The following is a 24,880-nucleotide window of genomic DNA, read 5'->3' as shown; positions in this document are numbered from 1 at the left end:
GGAAGGGCTGGCTGAAGGTCTGGGAGCTGGGGAGTTGCAACGGGTGTCAGGTGAAAGGATGTGTCTCCTCCAGAGTCCTGCTCCTTTCCAACTTTTCTTTTGGCTCCTGTTCCTCTAAAGATGCTGACGGGGTCCAGCCTTCCCACCAGCCTCTGAGAAGAGGCCCCATAAGTAATATTAACTTCTGCAATTTCCTTGTTACTCTTAAGCAGGTTATTAATTAACTGAATGTAACCACTGGCTGTTGATAAATCCTTTTAACTAATTCAAATTCCATATCGAGCCCGGAGCGTTTTCACTCGAGCTGCTGCTGGAGTTAAGCTGGGTGAGGAATTAGTCCTGAGCTGTTTTTGAGTGCTGGAGTTGGGGAAAACGGAGAGAAGATATTTGTTTGCTTGATTCCACATGACAACTCCAGGGTAACTGAACAGACTGTACGGTTGGGTTGACAGGGCTGTGCCAGCAGCCTCACATTCCAGAGGCAGGGGGATGGAAGGGGCACTGACAACTGCAATGGATCCCACCCGAATTTCTCCAAAGAGCGACAGTTTGCCTTCAATTATTAATGTTTTTCAGAGGTTTCCCTTCTGAGAGGTATGAATAAGTTAATGTGTGTTCATGTAACGTTTGCAATGATGAATAAATTAGTGCATGGGAAGAAGCTGAGCAGCAGATCCAAGTGTTAAATAATGGAAGAGGTTTTTGAGGAAACGTAGTCATTAACAGTGGGACTGTTGCTGGTTTTTCTCTGAGTTCTCTGTGGTTATTGGATGTAGAAATGTATTAGTGATGTTGGAAGTGCCACAGAAAGAAAAGCAGTGCCTGTGTGTCTGTGTGTGACAGCTGGACATGAACCTGCAGTGTTTCTGGATCATCCTGGGGCTCCCATGGGTTTTCTTTCCCTCCCCTCACTAGGGGGTACTTTGTCCCCTGTGCTGCAGAACTAATGTCTTACTTTAGGGGGACTTTGACATGCTGGGAATACACTTGGTCCTATTAAATCGTGAGCTGAAGAGACACTGGAGTGGATTCCCAGGTACCTGGGAGGAACTTCAGGATGTTCAATGATTATTCAGTGGCTGCTGTTTCAGGAGACTTTTGAGGTTCAGTGGTTGTGCATTTATTTATTTATTGGGAAAAAAAAAAAAAAACAAAAACAAACAAAAAAAACCAACAAAAAAAAACAATTTTCATTGCCAGTGGCATTTTTCATAACAGGGTTCCTGTATTCTGACCCCATCCTGTGGTCCCTCATGCTCTGCCTCCTTCACCCTTTAGACAGAAATACATATTATTCCCTTTGTAAAATGTTATAAGGAGTTCTTTTTCTGTAACATCACTACAGTCTTGAAAATATGTCACAGATATAAAAGCCTGTTAAGCAACACTTAAAACTGAGCAGCTTTTGAAAGCACCACTGTGACAGTGAGTGAATTGGTGTTTGTTATGAAGTAATTTATTCCATCTTGGCAGCGTGCTGTTTAGTTCAGTGCAATGTTTTAATATCATTAAGATATTTAGGCATGGAACTCTTACAAGACAGATCTGTCTTCCTGATGTTAAAAAATGCTAAGTCTTATGAAGTGTTATATATAGCATTGGTGTGTGCTGAAACAGCAGGCAAATAGAAACCTTTGGGATTCCTTATGTGCTGAAAACTGCAGAAAGCTGTCTTGGCAGCATGTAAATTACCAAGTAGGTATTTATAAAAGAATTGATCAAGTTATCTGTTTGCTGGGAAGTTCCTAAGTCCATTCTTCCCCCTCTGCATCAGTGGGTTCTGCCTGGATTATGCAGCCAAAACTGCCTCAGAGGTGTGAAATCTGCTTCACTTCAAGCAGCCCTTGCCCCACAAAACCTGCAGAGCAAGGCAGTTTATCATGGGGGGAGTTATTTACCCACCTGGGAGGACACTGAACTTACTCCAGGCTGTGAGAGTGATGCAGCCCTGGAACTCTGCTGGGAGGGCTGAGCCTAAAAGGCTGTGTAATTCCTCTGATTATTCTGCAGTTCCTCCACAAGGATTCTCTTCCATGTGTGGAAGAGCTGGATGTTGAGAGCAGGTCAGCCCACGGCTCCAGGACTGAGGGAGGTGTTTCATTAATAAACCCCAGTTTTAACCCCAGCCTAATTAGTAGACTTCATAAGTTATTGTGTCATCATCTGGTCCAGCTCAGCATCCACGGGATTTCAGGACATGAAGTGTGGAAACCTGTCATGACAGAAAAAAACAAGAGGCTTGTAGGAAACAATGGTTGTCTTGTGGGAAGAGTTGAAATGTGTGCAGCTGATCCCATGGGAACTGCTGTAGTCTATTCACCCTGTGTGGAAATGATGCTCTTTCAATATAATCTTTAATCCTTTTCTTTCACTGAAAAACGTAAGGACTTTATTTCCAAATCTTGCAAGAATGCTCTGTTTTAGTGAGTTAATGCTTTTCAAAAACACTAATAATTAGACTTATTTTTATAACATGGAGGGGAAAGGTTCTCTGAAATATCTGTAGTATTTTGTCCATATAAATTGCATATGTGAATCTTCTTGGGAAATGTATCCAGGCCTTTTTTGTTCCCCTGGGTGGGTGTTGGGTGGGGGGGGAAGGAAGTGTCCAACAGTCTTGGTGATATTAAAACTTCTGTAACTGTTTGAGACAGAAATTCCACAGAACAGGTTTTGCCTGTGAGGTGGAGAGGAAGAATTTCAAGAGAAGGGAATTCTGCCTCAAATTCCAAGTTTTCCTTGGAGAGGATTCTAATCTTCCTCCTACTCATGGAAAAGGAAAATGAAATATGCAGTTGTTGCAAACATTTCTCCCCACCCTCCGAGAGGATGGAAGTCCAAACCTTTCTCTGTTCACCCCATGTGTGAAGAGCATCACCAATCCCCCAGGGTCTGGCAGAGCTGCTGTCCTGGTCTTTATGGGACTGTGTCCTAACTATTAAACCCTGTTTGGTAGAACCCTCAGTTATGTTTCTGTCTATCCTGAGCTGTATTTCCACTCTGCACACACAGTGCTGGAAAGGCAAAGAGTCTCTAATATTATTTTACTTCTGCTTTCCTGTAGCATCTTTCCTCCGAGGCACCCCAAGCCCTTCCCATAACCCCGTGTGCTCAGCATGGGCACATGTCTGCCAGGTAAGGAAATGCATTTTATTGTTTCCTTTTCCTTTTTACAGATGCTCAAAGCCCTGGGCTCTGGTTTGCCCAAGATCCCCACAGTAAAGCAAGACCTTTGGCCTCCTGATCCTTTAACACCAAACTCTCCATTTAAGGGGAATTTTCAGATCACTTCCCTCTCCCGTGCAATTCAAGTTCCTTTTTTTTGAGCCAGGTGCTCGTTTTACACCCTTTGGATTTCTTTCCTTAACGTTTCTTTACTCTCACCTTGTGTTCACCAAAGACCTTTGGCACCTGTGCTGGCTTGACCCCCGAGCAGGGAACGGGAATCTCCATATGGGAATTGTGCTGCAGCACTGGAGGAGAACCACGTGTGGTGTCTGTGGCAAACTGAGCGTCACAGAGGACAGGGGGGTTTGGGAAGTGCTGGGTTGGTTGGATTCACTCAGGAGCCCTGGCTGTGCCCTGGGTTTGGGGTATCCCTGTGCTCACTGCATCTCCAGCAAGTGAACAAACCAGGAGATCTGTGAGGTTCACTAAAGGTGAACTCTGCTGGCTTGTGTTTCCTAAAATTCCTTAAGTATAGTGGAGCTTTCCTTGATTTATGTTGCTTAGCATGAAATTAGATTAATAATATTATTGCACAGTTCTCTGAAGATTGGATTTTGTTCATAAATAAAATTAGGCAGCCATATTTACATTTATTTGGAAGCTAAAGAAAATAATTATTTTTTTGTAGAATTTCCTTCACTGAAAATATAAACATTTTTATCCTCTCCCTTCCTCTTTGGTTTAAAAGATATTTTTTCCTGTCCTTCTAATGTCATTCTGCAGGACCTGAGTTCCTGGTAAACTGGGAGATTCAGCCTTTTAGCTCAAAGTTCAATTGGCTTTTGGATGCCCTTAGGTCCAACTGCCCTTTTACATGGAATTTTTATTGTTAATCTTCTATTATTGGGGGAATTATTTTGCAAACAGACCAATTCAGTCCCTTCAAGCTCTGAAACCTGTCAGGCTGCCTTTCATTGTGATTGCTTGTGATAAGGAGCTTTGGTAAGAATGCTGTGCCTGCAGCAAGTGGAGACACTCACCTTGGAGGGGAACAGCTTCAAGGGCCCAGGGAACGTGTGGCTCTTTCAGCTTGTCATGAAAAGGGAAGGGAGGTGTTGAAAATCTGATCAAACCTTTGAATTAGATGTGGGACTGCACCAGGAACCAGTGGAAATGGTCTGTGTTATACACTGAGGCTTTTTTCCTGCCCAGAGTTGCTGCTTTGTTCCCCGTGTTTTGGCCGTGGGAAGGTGTGGGTGATGTGGAGTCAGGTGATGTGGCCTCAAAGTGATGGGACATCCCTAACCCTGAAGCAATTTAATAGTCTAAACTGACCCTTTAAAAAAAAAAAAGTAATTAAACATGACACTTTATAAGACGCATGATTGTTTTCCCTTCTCTTCAGTGCCAGCTGCCCATTAGCAGCAAACAGCACAACCCTGCAGAGAGCAAGGAGATGCTGAAGGCACAATTTGATGCCTATGCAAGGGAAGTGTTTTCAGCACTGTTACAAAATGTAGGCTTTAGGAAGACTTGCTATAATTCCATTTCAAAGAGCTCATGGTAAGTCAATGATTTGCTGCACTGTCCTTAGTGCTGTCTATAAAACCCACATCAAAATGTCTGTTCAGGTGGAGATCAGGACCTTTCCCGTCCAGAAACACACTGAGCAGAGTACAGTCTGCCAAAGGCCAAGGATCACAGAACACCCTGAGCTGGAAGGGACCCACAAGGATCGTGGAGCCCAAATCCTGAGGAAGGGGCTGCTGATTTTCAGAGCAGCTGATCAAAGTGAGGGTTCAGTGGATCTTCCTTCCTGGAGCATTTCTCTGCATTTCGTTTTGTTGTGCTGCTTCTGAGAGTGATGTTAAAAGGCAAAGCAAACTTCAGCCTCTCTTTTGTGCTCATGTAATGGTTACAGAACGACAGCATTGATTCCTCTGGCCAGAAATTTTCCTCTGCAGCAAGTCTGTTCACTTGTTCTTTTTCTTTCAAACAGCCTGAGCTTACCGAGGTTTTTTTTTCTACCTCCTTCCCAGGGAAGTATAGCTTTCACTAACACAGAGAGTTCTGTTTTCTCCATTAAAAACAACTCCCCTCAAGTGGAGTAGGCTTTTGTGTTTAGCCCTGGAAACAGAGCAGCTCATTCAGAGATAAGGCCTCTCTGCATTTGGGTTCCTGCAGTCACCTGACAGAGCCGTGGGTAACTTTTAGGCTGCTTTATTCTGCATTCCTGACGTGCCTCCCTCCTGGCACTGCAATGAACAGCCTCGGGTTCAGTGCCTGCCACCCGAGCCCCGAGCTTTCTGCCCGCCGTGCCCTCGGATGCTGCCCGGGGTGGCAGGAGGGCAAAGCCAAGGGTCAGGCTTTGTCCCCAGAGCACCTTGCCCCATCAGCGAGGATGGCCGGGGGGAACCCTGAGCAGGTAAAACCATCACTTTGTGTCCGTGGCTTTTCCAGCTTTTATTTTTGAACTTGCGACTTGCTGAGAGCGAGAACGATGTGCCCGACCTGAGCTCACACCACTCCCGATCTGAGCTCACACCATCCCCGGCTCTCGGGTGGGGGGTGGTTTGTGCCATCCAGCCTGTTTGTGCCTCGGGCTTTGCAGTCTCAGGAGCTCCTTTCTGCTTTTGCGTTTGCTTTGCACGCGTTGAAATGACCACAGGAATCGTTTTGGCAACAAAACGGACTGGGTTTTTTTTTCTAAACGAGAGTGGTTATCTTCTCCATCTTGCTAATAATGGCTTTCTGGAGTCAAGGCACAACAAACAACCCAGAAAGCAAAGGAAGAGGCTTCACCCACCTCCTGGAGCTCTGCTCTGCTGCTGACCATGGAAAGGTGCTTTGTGAGCCTTATTAGCTGGTCCAGTCACCAGCCTGCTCGGGTAATATTTATTCAGATGAAAAAAACCTTAGGTTTATTTATTAAGCTGTGTATTGTTTAGCTCGTTTCAAGCTATTTGTTGTTTAAGGGCAAAAAATCTCTAGTCAAAGGGTGGGGAGACCCTGGCACAGGTTACCCAGAGAAGCTGTGGCTGCTCCATCCCTGGAAGTGTCCAAGGCCAGGTTGGAGCAACCTGGGCTAGGGGAAGGTGTCCCTGTCCACGGCAGGGGGTGGAACAAGATGGGCTTTAAGGCCTCTTCCAGAATTCTGGGATTTTATGATTCTAAAAGGTCCTCCAAGATGCACTTTGTGTGCATGTGCTTAAGGATGTCCCTGGTTCAGGAGATCCTGTCTGAGGCTTTCACACACCATTTAAAAACCTTTGCTAAACTGGAACGTGACAGGCAATGCATTTGCTAATTTTTCTTGTTTTTTTCCCTTTTTCCTTTTAGATTGGGGCCAAGGAAGTCTTGAAATACACCAGAGATTTATTCCTTGTATTAAATTGATCCCTGCTCGCCAGGACTGTCTCCATCCTGTCCCCATCTGAGTGGTTCATGCCCATGGTGCCCTCAGAGGGTGGCTGAGCACAGCCATGCATCAGCTCTTTGGGCTGGTTCTGGCACAGAAGGACCTTTCCCGGGCAGGGGATCTCTTCTCCTTGGAGGATGCTGAGATCGAAGGGAGCCTCTCCGAAGCTCTGGAGCAAATCAGGATAATTAGTTCAGCTGCAGTAAGTGAAACAGTGACCAGGATACTTTGTCATAAGATTAAATGTATAAGTAAAATATTCAAAACAGGGACACACACAATTTAAGTTTCTATTAAAAAAAAAAAGGCACCTGAAGAGCAAAGTGTGAGATTTAAAAATGTGGTAACAAAATCCAGTTCCCCACAGCTGGATTTCCTTTAAAGCTATTTCAACTTCATCTTTATAATAATTTTTATTAAATAGTTATTTAAAGCATATTAAAGATTAACATGAGGTTACATAATCCATACCTTCACAGCAATGAGAATTAAGACCTAAACCAGTGAGCTGCCCATGGGATGAACTAATTTCTGTGTTTAATCCCACTAAATGTCCACTGTAAAGGCGGAAGCGGGAAAAGTGATCCTGTTACAAAAACTTCGTGTCTTCGGGTGAATTTTGTGAGATCTTTGAAATCCAGCTGACTGGGAAGTGTCTTCTGAATTTGCCCCAGGACTACCAGAGCAATGACAACGACCAGGCCGTGGTGGAGATCTGCATCACCCGCATCACCACGGCCCTGCGCGAAACCGCCTCCATCGAGCGGCACGGCCGGGCCCTCGTGGCCCTCTGGGAGTCCTGCCTGGAGCACAACCTGGGACCCTCGGGCAGGGAGGAGGATGCACCACACGCCAAAATTGCCTCTGACATCATGAGCTGCATCCTGCAGGTAACGCTGGAAGTTCCCTGCGTTACTTCCACCGAGCTGGAAGCGCCCTCGGTGCACGTCCAGTTTTTCCTTTTAGAGCGCGCTTGTGATTTTTTTTGATGCATGGCAGTGATTATATTCAAAATCAAGGGCTTGACCCCAAATGTTAAAATAGAGAGCACAGTAACACATCCTCTGAGGGGCAGTGGTACATCAGGGGGTTGTGATCCCTCCACCTTCCTCTGGGAATGGCTGGATTTGGTGGGGACCGCGCTTTGCGTTGGGCAGTGCCCTTCTGGAGGGGCTGGATTTGGTAGGGGCAATGCTTTCCTGGAGGGGTTGGATTTGGTGGGGACCACACTTTATGGTGGGCAATGCCTTCCTGGAGGGGTTGGATTTGGTGGGGACCACACTTTGTGGTGGGCAGTGCCCTTCTGGAGGAATTGGTTGTCTCCCTTTTTGCCACCTGCCCCTGGAGGTGAGACAGTAACCAGCAGCAGCACAGCTTAAACGTTCCAGATGAGAGACTGTATGTTGTGAAATCCTAGTTTATCTTTGTGGCACTTTAGAAATCAGATTTCAGAAGAACATTGAGGTGTTAAGTGGCTGCTCTAAACTTTCACTGTGTGGCTGAACCAAGCCAGCTCATATCTAGAGTTTTGGGGACTACACTGTGTTGCGGATTCCTCTTTTTGTGAGGTAATTGAAATGAAATGAGGTAGTTCATGGAATCATGGAAAGCATTGGGTAGGAAGGGACCTTTTAAGATCACTCAGTCCCACCCCGTGCCATGGGCAGGGACACCTTCCACTAGCCCGGGTTGTTCCAAGCCTCATCCAACCTGGCCTTGGACACTTCCAGGGATGGGGCTGCCACAACTTAGTTATAAAAGTACATTTGCTGCTCCCTGAAACAGAACTGTTAATAACAAGTTCCTTTTCCTCCCCCCAAAAAGAAAGAAGGCATAAAATGAGGTTGGTGGGGTTTTTTTCTACGATATGTGAGCAATGGTTGAGGCTGTAATGAAGATAATGAATATCTGCCAGCTGGGCTGGCTCTCCCAGCAGGTCTCTGTTGATATGAACAGCAGGGAGGTCCCTGAGGTTTGCAAACATCACTAGATCATATTATTGAAATGTGGTCTTTATTATCACCTTCCCATTATCTGAGTGTGCCTTCATGCCCTGATACTCATCGTGGAACAAATGAAACCTTTCTGCTTCCATCTGAATTCCGGTCTTCTCTTAACTAAGTATTTTATCTTTATTGTAGAGGGGGAAAAAAGAATTGTTCTTTGGAATTCTCTTAGATCTTTTAATTCCAAGTACAAGGGCCAAACCTTATCTTCCCATTCTTTCATGGGGAGTAGCAGAGTAGAACTTGGAGGCAGCGTTTGGCTCCTGCTCAGTGGTGCCTCTCAGCCAAACATAACGAGGCATTATGTTGATTTAAACATGCTGCTGCACAAAACTCTATTTATTTTAAGGGCTTTTCTCATTAAAGACACAGTTTTTGGTCCCATGGAAGTTGCCAAAATGATCTATCTTGACATCAAGAAGTTTCTGCAGCCCCTTCTCCCTCAGGGGTCTCTGAAAGGGACTGTCCAATTCTTGGCAGGCCTCTACTGCAAGGAAACATCCTCAGAGCCACTTAAATTTTACGGAATAAGGAATAACAGATTTGGTTTTCCTCAGTCTAAATTTAGTCTTTTAAGTGCTGCTCCAGAAGGAAAGTCCAGAAAGTCTGGGCTGCCTTGCTTTGCACTGTTCTGTTGCCTTCTGCAACATCTGGGTTCCAGTGGTTGCCTGGGATTTCAGATGCTAATTAAATATAATCATATTGCAGGATTATTTTCAAAACCAGGGACGTGCTCCAGTTTCAAAGGGCTGTTCAAAAGTGAGTGGAGAGGAGAGGAGGGCACTGCTTAAGGAGGCTCCAGAGAGGCTGCAGGTCCTTGGTTACACACAAACATCCTACTGGTTCCGAGGGCAGTTGGGGAGGATCTCAAGGGGGAATATATGGCAAATATGTGTAGTTTGTACGCACAGTTTCATGGGTATAAATAATAGCAGAAAACCTTTTCTGACCTGAATGTCAAAAGCCAAGTGTATGTGCAGGTACCCTGAGATTCCTGAGGCTTGGTGCCATTTTGGAAAGAGAAGATTGTACTCCTGAAAAATGTCAGTTGTCCCTGGTGTTCAGAGAAATTGGGGTTGCCCAGAGAAGCTGTGGCTGCCCCATCCCTGGAAATGTCCCAGGCCAGGTTGGATGGGGCTTGGAGCAACCTGAGCTAGTGGAAGGTGTCCCTGTCCATGGCATGGGTGGCACTGGATGGGCTTTGAGATCCCTTCCCACCCAAACTATCCTGGAATTCAATGAGTTTAAAAAAAAAATGGAAATCTTACCTATGACAGGATAATTAATGATCAAAACCAAAGCTGTTGCACTGTGAGCAGGTGTCCCAGTGCACTCACTGGCAGTGACTGCTCCAAGGTGTTTCCTATGCTTTGGGATGAAAATTCCCTGCTCTGTGTGGAGGATGGATACAGCTCCTGGTGTCTTCTCAGAGAACACCAGTCACAAAATGTCTCATTAGAAGTGTACAGCAGTTAGCATTTAATTAGTGCACTTCATATCAGGTTTGCTCCTCTTCTAGCAGAAGACAAAAAAAGGGGCATTATGAACATTTCCCAGTGCAATAATTTTAAATTTCTTCATTTGCTCTTTCTTACCTCTTCCTTCAGTTGTGCTACCAGAACACAACCTTCCTTGACTTGTTTGTTGTTTTTTGCCCTCTTTTCCCCTTGTTTTAATTTTCTTCTTCCTCCTCTGCTCAACACAAGACTTTATATGAATGTATTTTTTTTTTTTTTTCAGCTGCTTCTTTTTCACTGCTTTTTCCTGGTTTCACAGAATTACAACCGCCCCCCAGTCATGGCCTTGGCTGTTCCAGTGGCAGTGAAGTTTCTCCAGAGGGGGAACAAGGAGCTGTGCAGGAACATGTCCAGTTATCTCTCCTTGGCTGCGATTGCCAAAGTGGATCTGCTGGCTGAGCACACGGACACCATCGTCAGGAGCGTCCTCCAAGGTAGGAACGTGGACATCTGGGGGTCAGGATGTGTCAGGTGTGCATAGGATCCTTAAAAATCTGCAACTCCTGAAATCTGGAATCCTTCTGGTCGGGGAAGACCTCCAAGATCATGAAGTCCAACCATTAACAAACACATTATACATAAAAATATGAGGCACATTTGTGTAAAGCAGACATATGGAAATACCTATAAATGTGATAAAACACCTTAGACACAAACTAATAACAGATTATCAAGGAATATGGGAATTTGCTGAACCCTGTTGACTGTGGAGGTTTCATTATGGATTGGGTGACCCCCAGGGCAGGAAATCCAGCTGTACTTGTTAATATTCCTGACTAATGGACTTCAAATTATCAGCCATGATACGAGGCACTAGTTCTGGAGCTCTTATCCTTTCTATTAGTGTCCCTGGCAAGCCTCCAAAATACAAATGGGGATGAAATTAATCCAATTCTGTGGCAAAATAGTCAGATGTAAGATAGAAAAGCTTTGTGGTGGTTCTTTAATTTTGCCTACATTGTTAGTTTTATAGAGAATATTGTTGCTAATCTCCTTACTTTTTATTTTTGTGGTTTAAAAAGCCAAAAATATTCATTCTTCTATAAAAGGAAATCCAGTTTAATTGAAGTAATAAAGTTCCCAGTATTTGTTGTAGTACAGTGCTACTGCAGTAGTAAATTCACTGTTTTGCTTCAAGTATGGATAATAGACAGTTACTGCTAATTACTGCTATTAAAAGGAGATTATTATGGAGATGTTAAGCACTCAAATGTGTGCATTCTTTATTAAGTTATTATTTCTTATATTCTTTTAAGACTTGACATTAGTATTTATGTGCTGACATTGTGCACTGTCACTCAGTGGTAGTAATAAAGGAAATAGAGGGAATTTAGTCACAGGTTTGGGAAAAGGTTTCAGCACGGCTGAGTTGTGTACTTATGTTGTTCCACCAGCAGATGTTGCTGTGGATATCAGGTTTGGGAATTCCAGCCTGGAAGAGGGCACCGAACAGCGAAACGATTTGTTTTGCGAAGGGGCTGGATCGCGCTGTGCATAATTCGTGTTTCAGGCATGAAAAGCTGAGGATGGATTTCCAGAGCAGTTTCTGGAGACAAAGGGCCTTGTTCTGGGGCTGCCCAGCGCGGCCGAGCCTCGTGGCACCAGGGCAGAGCAGCTCTGGCCCCTTGCCGGCGACTGCCGGAGCCAACTGGATTTTGTGATTACTTGGGGCAACTCTTTGGCTGCATAATCAGGTTCTTATCTCCTCAGCTAAAAAAAGAGCACTTTGGAAGGAGTGTTTCACTGCTCTGTTCCAGTGAACTCAGCTCCCAAACACGCGCCGGCCGTGCCGGCGACGCCACAGCCCCGTGCCCGCTGTGCCCGCTGTGCCCACACCTCCCACGGGCACCAGGGACCACACGGAGCTATTCCCGCTTCCAGGGGACAGCAGCAACACCGCCCTGTGACCTGAGAGTCCCGTGGCTGCTCCCCCTTCCAGAGGCACCACGTGGATGCTGCATCCAGCAGAGCCTTGTGAGAGGGCAGGGCTGGGCTCTCCACCCGCCCCAGCCCCACAGGTCTTACCCTGCTCCTCCACTTCTCCATTGGCAGTGCAAGGCCAGAGCCACGGTGGCTTTTCCGTGTTTGGAGCCCAAAATCCCCCCCAATTACTATTTGCTTGGTGTTTTCCAAACAGCCAAACTGCTGACCAAGAAAAAACATAGTTGAGTGAAGAAGGAAGGGGAGAAGTGTGAGTTGTGGTGCTGGGCTGTGGGAAAGCTTTGCTGGTCCACAGAGGTGATGAAGGGAGAGCAGAGCAGTTGGAAAGAGGAAAGTTTTCCAGCTGAGTCAGTGGGAATGGAAGGACTGGCTTTGCACCTGGTCCTCTGCCAAACCAGAGCAGAGACAGGAGAAGGCTCCTTCCCAGACAGAGCTTTTCAGGTATGAGATGCAGCAGGAAAAGCAGCCAGGAAGGATTTGTGGTGATCTTTCTGAGGAGTTTCCTTTTTCTGCTGCATTTCATGGACATTTGTTTTCATTTAATGGAGGGAACTGTATGGGAAGGGGATTTGAGAGTGATTTTGCCCTTGCACAATATTGGGACCTGAAGTGGTTTTGTAACTCTGAGGATCTGTTTTCTGGCTGCCAGCAGATGAACACAGGTAATACTTCCTTGTTCTGTTGTTAAGGTTATTCACAGATATTATTTAGGGAGGGATTTCTGTCCAGTTTACTACTAAGCATTTATAACTTAGATCCAGTTTTATTGCAGGGTAATAGGAGACATTCCAGCAATCAGAGCAATTACTTTTCCCTTAAATAAACAGTGCTGCCAGAAATTTGGAGCAGGTAATATAACTCTGGGTAATGAAGCACAACCCCCCTCAATTGCACAGTAAAGGGGAATTTACCTTGTCATGGCTTTTCCTCACTATTTTTGTGTCCTGGAACAAGGATCTGGAGTCGTGTTCAGGAAGAAGTGTAGCAGCAACACGCCAAGAGATTTTTCCAAGTGTGTTCTCAGGACATCTGTAGAGAATGAGAAAGGCAGAGAAACGTGGGAACAGAGAAGAAGGATGGGCTGCTTGCAGGGGAAATGAAAATTGCTCTGAACAAGACATCCCTCACGATAACTTGTTCAGAGGCTTTGGCAGCGCGTGATGCTCTCGTTGTAAATGGTTGCGGATTCAGTGAGTAGCTATTCATCATCCCCTGCTTGGGCTCTGCTTTCCACGTGGAAATCACCCCTGGAGTCTGGGCTCTGCACCTGCTGCCTGTGCTCTGTATCCAGCCCTGGGCTTTTACTGGGGTAAGCTTGTGAGAGTGAGAGCAGCAAATCCCTGGCACTGAGCAGCAATTCCTTGTACAAACCTCCTGTCAGCAGCAAACGCCTTTGGGTGTCTAAATGTACCTTAAAACTGAGTCTGTCCTCAGAGGGGGTAGCATCATGGGGAGGGGGGGACTGATGGATTTTTATTTGAGGATATCCCAAACCAAACCAATCCTTCCTTCAGGCTCCAAGCACTGTCTTAGCACAGCCTCAGCTCAATGCACGGGAGGATCCCTCTGTTTCTATGAGAGGTCACTATTTATATTCTTTATCTATTAGCAGCTAAAACTATATGGTTCAAAAAGATTCCCACATGGGATTTTGTTTCAGAGTTTTGGTTCATGAGAAGCATGGAGAGTTTTAGTTTAGTAAAGTATCTTTATTTACAGAACAACTTTACAAAAATAATTTCAATAAAATTATCACAAAGTCCATTTACAATATAATACAGCTGCATGTTCTCCCAATGTAACATCAGATTATGATGGGGAATATTACTTTGATATCAATCCATGGCATAAATAATGATTTAAACAAGGAGCTAGTTTTGTTATAGTCTACAAATGACTAACAACGATTAATAAACAACACATTTCTTGACTTAGGTGGTTCCTCTGTACAATTCACATTAATGTTATAGAGCCCGAGGGCTGGAGGAGCCTGGAAGATCATGGAATCAGGAATGGTTTGGGTTGGAAGGGACTTTAGAGATGATCCAGTTCCACCCCCTGCCATGGGCAGGGACACCTTCCACTAGCCCAGGTTGCTCCAAGCCCCGTCCAGCCTGGTCTTGGACACTTCCAGGGATGGGGAATCCACATCCTCTGCCTGTTCTGCAGAGAAGGGTCAGGTTTCCCTCAGCAGGGATGTCAGGAGCACCCTCTGACTCCTGAGTGTCCACGGTGCCCCTCACTCTGATCCATCAGAAAACACTGTGCTGGACAGACAGAGCTGCCAGACCTCAGGAACAGCTTTTCCAATGTCATGCCTTGATGTGTGGGATCTTTTTGGTATTTTCCCAAAATGGCAGGCAGAGATCTGACCCCATCTCCACGGTGCCTCGTTTGTAAACTTGCAATGCTGATCTTCCTTGGGAATTTGGGACGTGGGCTCCTACAGCTCTGTTCAGTTGGAGTGCTGGCATTCAGCTCTTTGGGAAATACATTCTCTGTGCAGAAACTGCCGTGCCAGGGTTTAGGACACGTACTGGGCTCCTCCGTAGGGCAGAACCTCTGTGACCCCCCACCCCACCACGTTGCCCCTGGTGCCACACGAGCCCTCCCCGCTCTGTGCCGTGATCTCTGGGGCACTGAGCACTCTGTCCCACAGGTTGAAGCCAGTTAGTTTTCCAGAGAAGGCTAAAGCTTCATCAAACCCCCCTCCAATGCAGCAGCCGTTCTTCTCCTGCCCGATCTGCAGGATCCCTCCATCGGGAACGGTGTGAGCGCTGGCAACGTCCAGGGCACTGGCTGCCAGCTCCCCCTGCACCCACAGGGCTGCAGATCCATTCTCGGAGCTCCACGTGCCACACAGATGGGCCCACTTCCCAGCAACAACTGCATTTTGGGCAGCCACCTTGTGCTGGCCACCCCCGACCACGAGCACTGCGGAGTCCCGGCGGAGGTAAAGCTGGATTTCATAGGGGTTGAACTTGGTTCCATAGGAGAAGACAATGGTTTTGTCCAAAGCCTCGGTCACCTTGATCCAGATACAGGCAGTGAAGGAGTGAAGGGTCATTCCAGCAGTTGGGTGGACGCTCCCAAATATCTTTTTGGAACGCATGGGGAACAGAATTGCGGTTTCACACCCTGGGAAAGATCAAAAAAATCGTCAGGGAAATAGAAACTGGTCTACTTGTGTGTGCACAGCTGGGACCTTTGATATATCATGGAATCATTAAGGTTGGAAATGACCTCTAAGATCACCAAGCTGTGGCTGCCCCATCCCTGGAAGCGCCCAGGACGAAGCTTGGAGCAACCTGGGCTAGTGGAAGGTGTCCCTGCCAATGGCAGGGGGTGGCACTGGATGGGCTTTAAGGTCCCTTCCAACCCAAACTGTTCCATGATGGGGCTTCCCAAGGATCTGTGTGGAGCAGTGCCCCCTGGGAGAGCAGCTCTTTTGCTGCCTCACCTGAAGAAATCAGCCTTGAACTGGGCAGTTATGGCAGTAACCCTCCCTTAGATCTTGGTTAAGCCTCTGAGTTCTTTTTAAGTATTAAATAGTGAAACTAACCTTGTGGTGAGGGGCTGGGGTGAGTGAGCCATCAAACAGCAGGTTTGGATACTGTGGCATTCCTGGGATAGAGTGGAGGCTGTGGCTGGAGGAGGGAATTGCTGGGCTGTGTCCTGAGGTTGTCTCATGGATAACTGGGCAGCAGGGGAGGACAAGAGCTACCAAAAAGTAGCACAGGGAGTGTCGGCAGGAACATGTTGAGATGGGCTTATTTATTTAATACAATGACTCCCTTTCCTGACCCTGCCTTTAGGATTTTTGGTCAGTAACATTCCTGGGCACTGGCTAAATGTGGGAAATGTATAAGATGATTTGTGTTTTTAAAACAGTTCATCTCTCATGTCTCATTAATCAGGGTGTTGATAATAGAAATTAGATTAGTTAAAACCACTGACAGGACTATGAAACTTCGAAAAGTAGCTGATGATCACTAAAGCCAAGGCACTTGGTATTTTATGTGCTGTTCCCTAGTTGTATGTAACTTAATGTTCAAGGTGACATGGGGGAAGAATCAGCCCCTTCTCCAATTAAGCCGCTTCATTTCCTGTCTAAAGGAGCCAGAGGATCTGAAATGCCTAAAACGTGTGTGGAAATTTGTGCTCCAGGGAATGAAGGGCTCTTTGTGCCCTCCAGGATTGCTCTGCTCTGGTATTTCATGGGCTGCTTCCCTCCAGCTTCCAGCAGATTTTACATCTCTCCGCTGGCCCTTTTGAGGAGGGGCAGGGTGAGCGAGCAACTGCTGGGGATGCTCCTTAAAATGCTACTTAGGAGCACTATTGTGAAAAAGCTTTTAATTAGCAGGCTTTCAGGCTTTATTATCAAAGCCTAAACAAAATTAAAACCAGCCTCAGCGAAGAACAAAAAGTGTGATTAGAAAATCCCTCAAGAATACGGCTGGCAGGAATTCAAGACGTGAGAAATTAAAGTCAGTTGCTAAAAATTCCCTAGAAAAAAATAAACCCGGAGAGAGGCTCTGGAAGTACTTAAAATGTAGCCTTTAAATTGAAAAATATGAAGGTTTTATATAAAATCATGTAGGAACCAGTGGAAATAAAGTGAATTTCCACTGATGAGGTTGAGATGCTCGGTGCAGATCGGGTTTGTTGCTCCCACCTAGTGCAGAGTAGCTGAGTGAGGCTGGCTGGGCTACAGGAGAAGATAAGGAATGAGATCATGCTCTGGAAGGCAAGAGGTTTGTGTTTGGGGAAAAGAGGAATATGCTGTAAAATGTACCCCCAGTACACAGAGATTACTGAGGTGTCATGATAAAGGAGTGAAAGCAATTTGCTCTTAACACTGGATGGGTGTCTGGCGTGAAGGGACAGATTCAGGTGAGCTCATAAAGCGCTTTCATGGGAATTATGTTGTGTCTGTGGAAGTTTAGCAGTTACAAGCTGTTCCTTCTTGCTCCTCTGTGTAAGATCTCACTTTGTGTAAGATCTGTGTAAGATGCTGCTGCAGGTCTCTGGCAAGGCTGGTGTGACTGCACCCCCACCTCCCCACACACCCACTCCCACAGGGCTCTCTGAGTGTAGATTTCTGTGAGGTTTTTAAGCTGTAATAACTTAGATTTGTGGCAAACACAGCCATTAGTCAGCTTTTAGAGGCCAGGCAGTGACAGCTCACTGATATCCAGCGTAGCTGTATCACGCATGTAGCAATTGTGCACTCACACTTCAAACAGGTGAGGGGCTGCTCTGCCACAGCCAAGTTGCTTTTTTGGGTGTCTCATTGCACTGCACAGAAAACTGAGGTGGAATTTGAGGTATGAGCTCATCTTTCTGTGGTCACCTCACTTGCTGAGCAGTGCAAATGCTTTGGAAGGGTAAAAATACCCCCAAACCACCACCCCGGTGTTCCTAACGGATCCATCCAGAGGAAGGACTCTGCCCTGACAGTTGGGTGCAGGGGATGTGCCCTCCCTGCTGTGGAGGTGTGCCTGGCTGGCTGACACCAGTCCTCTGCTCTGGGGCAGCTGGAGTGGGTGAGGAGGTGTTAATTTAGGGAGAGGAGGGAGTGGGAACATGCAGGGAGAGAAGAGGAGAGCTCAGTAATGCACGTGCATAGGTGTTACCAGCTGGGCAGGTGAAAGGTGTGAGAATGTAATTTGGATGTTTAAAACATGTTTGCTGAGCTGTTTTGATCTGGGAGAGCCTGGAGGTGGGATCCTGGTTGGCTTTGCCCTGTGTAAGGACTTGGATTAAGCCCTGCTTTGATCCCTGCTGAGAAGCTCAGCACCTCTTTTCCCAGAAGTTAATGAGTCTCCCCCCCTTTCTGTACAGACTGTTTAAAGCTGCCCTGCTGTTCCTAAGGTTTCTTTGGAGTCCTGTGGAGAGGGAGGTGCTCAGGAGGGTGTTTGTAGGGTCCCTGTTTGGACAGACCCCCGAGGAGCTCTGGTAAAGCTCCCGTGGACTCACCTGCTGGCAGCAGGTGCTGAGCTGCCCATTGCTGCGACACCTTCAGCTCAGCCCTGGTCTGCTGCAGCTCCTTCCACAGCGAGTTCAGGAGGAGATTGTCCCCTCTGGTGGCATCCAATTTATCCTGCTGCAGAGCTGTCTCCTGCTCCTCAGCCCTGCCCAGCCAGGCGCTCTCCAGCCAGCCCAGCTTCACGGACAGGTTGTGGCTCAGCTGCAGAACGTGCTCCAGAACCTTTCCCTGCTCAGACTCCCGAAGCCTCTTGGCCTCTTCAGCTTGGTCCCTGGTCCTCCCGAGCACCTGCTCTACCTGGGACACGATGTGGGAGGTGACTTTGTCGAGGGTGGCGGCGAAGGAGCCGGCGAGGTTGGTGGTGAGCTGGGTCAGCTCTGCCCTCAGGGTCTGCAGGTCCACCTTGGGGAGCTCGTCCACCGCCTGCAGCATCATGTTCTCCTTCATCTGCGAGTTCTCCAGCATGATGAACAGCTTGTCCCACTCGGTGTGCTCCCGCTGGCAGTCGCACGAAGCAGCTGGAAGGGAAGATACAGATGTTGCAGTTCCTTTGTACTCAGTTTTAAACAGAAGGAGTTTGACAAAATCTGGCTCTGGGCAAGGCTTATGTGCTCCAGACTGTCCCAGAATCATGGAATTACAGCTTGGGTTGAGTTGGAAGGGACCTTAAGGACCATCTAGTTCCAACTCCCCTGCCGTGGGGGGAGTGAGTGCATTTCCCTCTATAGAGAAACAGAAAAGTAAAATATTGTGTTTTAAAGCAATTCTAAAACTGTCATTGACAGTCTTTTGCAGGAAATCTGAAAAATTAAGAATATAAAGCAAATTCCAAGGTACCTCATCCCAGTGCTTTAGCACCGTTATCCATAATAACCCACTGGTACAAGCACAAGCTTCTCCCTCTGAAAAAAGTGTTTGCAATAATAACTATTGCAAGAGCCGGGCGACAAAGAATGCAATTCTGCATTTCCACAAATTTGGTTTAAATTCACTTACTTTCCTCGGTACCAGGGGCTGGAGCCTCAATCTCGTTGTCCAGGTTCACGTACATGAGGTCGTAGTCGTTGTCTTCATCCAGGGCAGAGCCAGAAGCCCTGAGGACACAGAAGAGCGTGAGCAGAGAGAGTATTTCTTGGGGCAGCATTCTCCCAGCCGCTTCCCGGAGATCCCTGGGCTGTCTGGAGCTGCGCTCGGGTTTAGCAAGGCCGGGGCTGGGAGGGAGCCCCTAATAAATGCTGCGAGCGCCTCAGCCCGAATGAATGAGCAGCCCCCGTGCCAGTGGTGTAACCGGAGCACTCGGGGCTGTTGGTTTTGGCCGGGAGAGGAGAAGGGGGCGTGCAGTTTGCTCAATCCCAGCCTTCCAGGTTCCACTGGGGGATGTACCGACTCGCGGAGGGGAAAAGCGGGGAAAAGCTGCTCCTCGAGCCGCCGCTTCCCCCGAGAGCGGATTTCTGGGACGTGCAGCAATGCAGGGGTGGAAGCACTTGGAGTTCGCTGCCTGGATTGGCTGTGCCGGGCTGTGTTATTTGGGGGAAAGAAAGCGCTCCCTGCAAGCTCCGTTTGTGCTCGGTGTGTGCCAGGGCTGGGGAGGGGACTGCGAGGAAAATAAACATACCTGGAGCTGCTTTGGACACACGTGGCTGGCTTGACTCAATAGTGCAGCTTTTTTGGATGGTTATGTGATGTTATATAATAAGTTCTATTATATACTCACAGTTTATTGCTTTAAGCAGTAAAAGAGAACTCTTAAGGACAGCTTGTTAGAGTTTTGCTTTTCCAGCCCTAATTACCCCTAACCCCCCCATAACTGTGTGGATAATCTGTTAGTGCTGGATCTGGTTTTGGGAGTGTGTAAATCAGCAGCTGCACGGTCAGAGCTGCGTTTGTTACCTTTGAAAAGGCAAAACAAGGCGCTGTTGGATGAGGCATTAATGTAGTGGAAGGATTATTGGTGTTAATCTGGTTTGAATTCCATAATCTCATCAGTTCAGTGGGCCATTAATCATTTCAGAGATGCATTGCTCAGGTGAGACGAGGGATAATATGGTACAAATTATGTGTTGCCTATGAAATATCCAGAGAATAGCAAAAAAAAGCCAACACCATGTAATTATATCTAACTTGCAATGTGTGTTCCCTTTCTGTTTTTGTCTCTGCTTTTGCTCATGCAAACCTGGGCTACCTGTGCCTTGGATACTGGGGAGAAATCCTTCTCTGTGAGGGTCGTGAGGCCCTGGCACAGGTTGCCCAGAGAAGCTGTGGCTGCCCCATCCCTGGAAGTGTCTAAGGCCAGGTTGGATGGGGCTTGGAGCAACCTGGGCTGGTGGAAGGTGTCCCTGCCCATGGCAGGGGTGGGACTGGATGGCTTTCAACCCACTCAAACTCTTCTCTGATTCTGTGATATGAGGGTTCCTGCCACTGTGGGCCCTCCAGCTGCTCTCCTGAGAGTGTAAATAATAAATAGCAACATCAAAGCAGTATTTTAGAAACCTGGGAAGTCTGGTAAAGTAGAGGTGATTGTTATTTTCAGGAGGATTTTCTCCCTGGAAAGGGCGGTCAGGCACTGGCAGGGGCTGCCCAGGGAGGTTTGGAGTGCCCAGCCCTGGAAGTGTCCCAGGAAGGCCTGGACATGGCACTCAGTGCTCTGGGCTGGGGGACAAGGTGGGGATGGGGCACAGGGGGGATCCATGGGCTGGGAGGGCTTTTTCAGCCTCAGTGATCCTGGGATTTTCAAGTAGGTATGTGCCTAACTTGGGTTACTCTTGGTGCCCAGGCTTTGTCTTTGAACACCCACTTTGGAGTGAGGCTCAAACGCAGCTGTGGGACTTCAAGAACTCCTTTGTCCATGTGACATTGCCACGTGCTCCCAGGCTCGTGGCTTTTCCCAACCTCTCTGTGCTGCTGGGATGGGCAGAGCGGGGCTGGAGCACAAGGCAACCTTTGCCATTTCTGGGTGCAAGGAGGGCAGCCAGGAAGGGGTCTGTGGGGTGGGCTGGGCTGGCACCACCACGACACACCCACACTGTTGTGGTTCCTCCTCCTGCCTCTCATCCATCAACTGTCCCCAACTGGAGGTTGGTTTGTGTCTGAGTTGCATAATTCCCAGTGTGTGGTCTGTTGGAAAGTCTAAAATCTAATCTGAAAAGTATTGGGGGTAAGGGAGGTGGGGATGGAAGAGGGAAGGAAGGTAATTAAGGAGCTGAGTAGGATGTTTTTCCATTCTCAGGCAACAAACAAGTTTTCAGGCTCTTGGTTTAGGCTGAGACAGATGAAGCAAGATTGGGGAAAAGTAACACACAATATCACCTCTGGCTGCCTGTGATCTGAGAACCAAAAGGTGGGTGAGGTGTGTGTGTAAATCCCTCAGAGACAAAAGGAGGTGTGACAAACAAAGAGCAGGAGGTACTCAGAGCTAACTCAAACATGAAAATACCAAAGAGTAGCCAATTGGGTTGTGCTTAATGACCTTTCAGGAGCTCTGTGGAGAACAGACACGAGCTGTGGTATCTGGGGGATTGTTTACACGTGTGTGTACACGGGTTATCCAGTTAAAAGCAATTCCCTGTCAGTGAGGTCACTTCAATATCGCTGCAAAGGGATGGGTTTGCTCCTAAATTGCCTTTGCTTTTCATTTATCTTGGTTAGTGAATATAAACCCAGCAGTGTTGGCTGCAGGAAACTGCCCAAATCTGTGTTTGCACAAAGTGGTTTTTGTTCAGAGAGGCTCTGTGGCTGAAATCCATCACCTTGTGTCACATCCAATTGCATCACTGCCCTGATACAGCCCACACTTCAAAGGTTTGTTTTCCCAGATTAAATAATTAGTCTTACTTTCCAGATCCCTTCCTATCTGTGACATCCCAGCTTAGGCAGTAGCATGGCTCAGGTTTTAGTGTCTTTGCTTGCTTGAAGCTGTTATTTTTGTTGCTTTCTGTTGAATTCCTTGCCACCACACTTCCATAGCTGAGATGACTTTTGCCTGTCCAGGAATAGGGGAATTTCTTCTTTTGCCATCGTTACAGATGCTGAAATTCTACTGGAGTTTAAGGGCTCTGCTCCATATGGGCAGAAAACTTCCAGTGGAAACTAAGCAAGGGCAAGTGCAAAGAAAAGACTTATTTCTGTGAGCGCGACGTTGTCCAGAGGGAAAATAATTCTTAGTGTATTCAGTGCAAAGTGTTTCAATTTTGAACTGTGGTGTGAGTCTAGAAAACTTCAAGTAAATACATCCTCTCACCTTTTTGTCACAGAATCACAGTTGAGTTGGGAGGGACCCACAAGGACCATCCAGTCCAGACACCCCAACACCCCCCACTGTCCCTGAGAGCACTGTCCAAACCCTCCTGGAGCTCTGGCAGCCTTGGGGCTGTGCCCACTGCCCTGGGGAGCCTGGGCAGTGCCCCACCACCCTCTGGGGGAAGAACCTTTCCCTGAGATCCCAGTTCTCCCTGTGGGTGAGTTGGTGCCCACAGTGCCTTGGTGGTGACACTTTTTAGGTGGATTCACTTGTAACATCTGGAAGAGACTTGCCCAGAGAACGTGGGTAGAAAATGGCCAGAATGGAGCATTTTGCTCATCTTTTTAGGGTCATTCATCAACAAATCCCTTTCATTTGCCAGTGGCCTTTGTGACTGTGCATAGAACAGAACAAGACCCAAATCTGCCGTGTCCACAGGGTGAGAGGTGGGGTCTGACCTTGCCTTTGGTTGCACGGAGGCCTCAGAGTGGCCTCCAGGGAGGAGCCAGGGATTCTCCAGGCAGGAGAGGATGCAGAAGTGTGGCTGGCTGGAGACACTCCCCCGGAGGTGAAGGACCCCTGAGGGATCATTACGAGCTGTTTGACTCACAGTTGTCTGAACCTGCAATGAATTACGTTCGTTTCTTGGCCCAGGGGGGGCGTTCCAAGACCCAGCCGTGTCCTGGGGTGCGTTTGCTGTCTCTGGCAGGAGCCCGACGTGCTCCAACCTGAACCCAAATATCCTTTTTCTGCCATCCATGAAGAGATCTGCTTATCTTCCCAAATTACACGGCTCAGGTTTAAATGGGAGAAAAAGCAGCAGGCCAGAGAGCAGTTCCTCTTGGAAACCAATCCAAAGAGACCGTGAGCACTTCCAAGGCTTTGCAGAAAGGAGCCACACTAGGTTGCAACAGGCAGATGTTTTCCATATGTTGCTCAAGTGAAACTTAAATCCACGGAGGCAGGCGTGTACAGCACTGGGGGGTTATGGATTTTGGTATGAGCCTGGCCTTCAAATTGAATTATGCACAGACATCTTCAGGAACCGTGTGAGAGAGGGTTCAGCTCTGCCTGCAGTCGACTCTCCCTGGCTCCCTTCTCCTCCTGGAAATGGCATCCTTAACTATTTCTGTGCAAGTGCATATTTAGTTCTCTTAATAACCAACTATTCTTTCCATGTGCTGCCTATTTCATGTGAAAGCCTGAATCTCAAAAAAGGAGAATTAGAGCTTTTATCTCTCTTCTTTTCTCTCTTCTTTTCTCTCTTCTTTTCTCTCTTCTTTTCTCTCTTCTTTTCTCTCTTCTTTTCTCTCTTCTTTTCTCTCTTCTTTTCTCTCTTCTTTTCTCTCTTCTTTTCTCTCTTCTTTTCTCTCTTCTTTTCTCTCTTCTTTTCTCTCTTCTTTTCTCTCTTCTTTTCTCTCTTCTTTTCTCTCTTCTTTTCTCTCTTCTTTTCTCTCTTCTTTTCTCTCTTCCTTTTTTCTCTTCATTAACTGAAATCACACTTAGTTTGGTCTAGGGCTCAACAGAGCATCATCCCAATCTGAGAGCTCATTAAGCAGCATCCTCATGATACTGCACTTAAGAAATAAAATTATAATTAATAGGATTTTTTTTTTTTTTTTACACTTCTGTTGTTACACCTGATTCATTCTATTTAGGTTATTTATTGGGCTTCTTGGCTGGGTACATAATTTTCTACAGTGCTTTTTATGCCTCCCTGGTTTTGTACAGGTGATCCTTCCAGGCCAGGTTGGAACCTGGAGCAACCTGGGATAGTGGAAGGTGTCCCTGCCCGTGGCACGGGGTGGAACTGGGTGATCTTTAAGGTCCTTTGAACCCAAAGGGGGCTGTTACTCTCAAAAACTGGTGTCTGTGGGTGTGCGCAGCTTTTGTGGGGCTCTCTGCAGGCGTAGGGCACTGCCCACCAGCAGCCCTTGCTGTGTCCCCAGGGAACTCGATGCTGCTCCGTGTCCTGCCCGCGCTCTACGAGCAGCAGCCGCGGCCGATCGCGCTCCGGCTGCGGGACCTGCTGGCACTGACGGCCCAGCTGGACCAGGCGGAGCAGCTCCACCTCCTCAGGCTCCTCCAGGCCGTGGCCAGGAACAGAGAACTCGGGGTAAGCACCTCGGGGGTGGCTCACTGCCCCCCTTCTGCAGGGGTGTCATGTTCAGATGGCTCGGTGAGGTCTGTGCCAGCAGTGAGCCGTCCTTACGACATGCAGGCAGTGACTTCCCATGCTAATCCCACGGAATTCTGTGATTCCATTCCAAATTCTCCATCTAGTCGTAAGGAGAACATAACAGCGACGCTGCTGGACCAACAGGTTTGGGTTAAACCATTTGTTTTCAATGATTTTGGCTCTTCCTCTGCCATGGGAGTGTGAATTCCCATAGCTGTGTTTCTGTCAGAGGACATGAGCTGTATTGAAATACATGTCAAGGGAGATTAAAATGAGTTAGGAACTGATGAGAACTGATAATCCTCAACAAGGAAAACCAGAAGAATGGGTTGTTTTATGCCCCACTTCTGTGTCAAAATGTCTTTCACACAGATGCAGGTCCCATTGGATCTGAGGTGCATTAGTGTGCATGTGTGTTTACACAA

General features: G+C 47.3%; 2 protein-coding genes across 4 annotated transcripts in view; one reads left to right on the top strand and one right to left on the bottom strand.

Moving 5' to 3' along the window:
- The first annotated feature begins 292 nt into the window (after positions 1-292).
- Positions 293-24,880, top strand: part of VEPH1 (ventricular zone expressed PH domain containing 1) — a 61,325-nt gene continuing 36,737 nt past the window's right edge. For 2 of the 3 annotated variants that reach the window (XM_032698201.1, XM_032698199.1), the window contains exons 1-6: positions 293-594; positions 3,065-3,135; positions 6,508-6,788; positions 7,261-7,476; positions 10,369-10,543; positions 24,226-24,392. In XM_032698201.1, coding sequence (XP_032554092.1) covers positions 6,651-6,788; positions 7,261-7,476; positions 10,369-10,543; positions 24,226-24,392 — 696 coding nt within the window. In that variant the 5' untranslated portion in view covers positions 293-594; positions 3,065-3,135; positions 6,508-6,650. Of the gene's footprint in view, positions 595-3,064; positions 3,136-4,573; positions 4,732-6,507; positions 6,789-7,260; positions 7,477-10,368; positions 10,544-24,225; positions 24,393-24,880 lie in introns of all 3 variants that reach the window. The other variant, XM_032698200.1, reaches the window with a different exon arrangement.
- On the bottom strand, positions 14,166-19,253 carry PTX3 (pentraxin 3). The gene is made up of 3 exons (XM_032698202.1): positions 19,036-19,253; positions 18,030-18,557; positions 14,166-15,188 (listed from the first exon to the last, which is right to left on the bottom strand). Exons 1-3 carry the CDS (start codon positions 19,181-19,183, stop codon positions 14,575-14,577), a joined length of 1,290 nt encoding a protein of 429 aa, XP_032554093.1. The 5' UTR covers positions 19,184-19,253; the 3' UTR covers positions 14,166-14,574.

The sequence above is a fragment of the Chiroxiphia lanceolata genome, chromosome 10 (genome assembly GCF_009829145.1).
Source record: "Chiroxiphia lanceolata isolate bChiLan1 chromosome 10, bChiLan1.pri, whole genome shotgun sequence".
NCBI classification, from domain to species: domain Eukaryota; kingdom Metazoa; phylum Chordata; class Aves; order Passeriformes; family Pipridae; genus Chiroxiphia; species Chiroxiphia lanceolata.
This window is presented reverse-complemented; position numbering and strand designations above follow the sequence as displayed.

Bases quoted from the DNA above. Each gene is read 5' to 3' on its own strand.
- PTX3 (XM_032698202.1), bottom strand. From the start codon at position 19,183: ATGCTGCCCCAAGAAATACTCTCTCTGCTCACGCTCTTCTGTGTCCTC. The intron at 18,558-19,035 runs GTAAGTGAATTT...CTTCCCTTCCAG, and splicing joins AGCCCCTGGTACCGAGGAAA to CTGCTTCGTGCGACTGCCAG. The intron at 15,189-18,029 runs GTGAGTCCACGG...GATCTTTCCCAG, and splicing joins TCAGCACCTGCTGCCAGCAG to GGTGTGAAACCGCAATTCTG.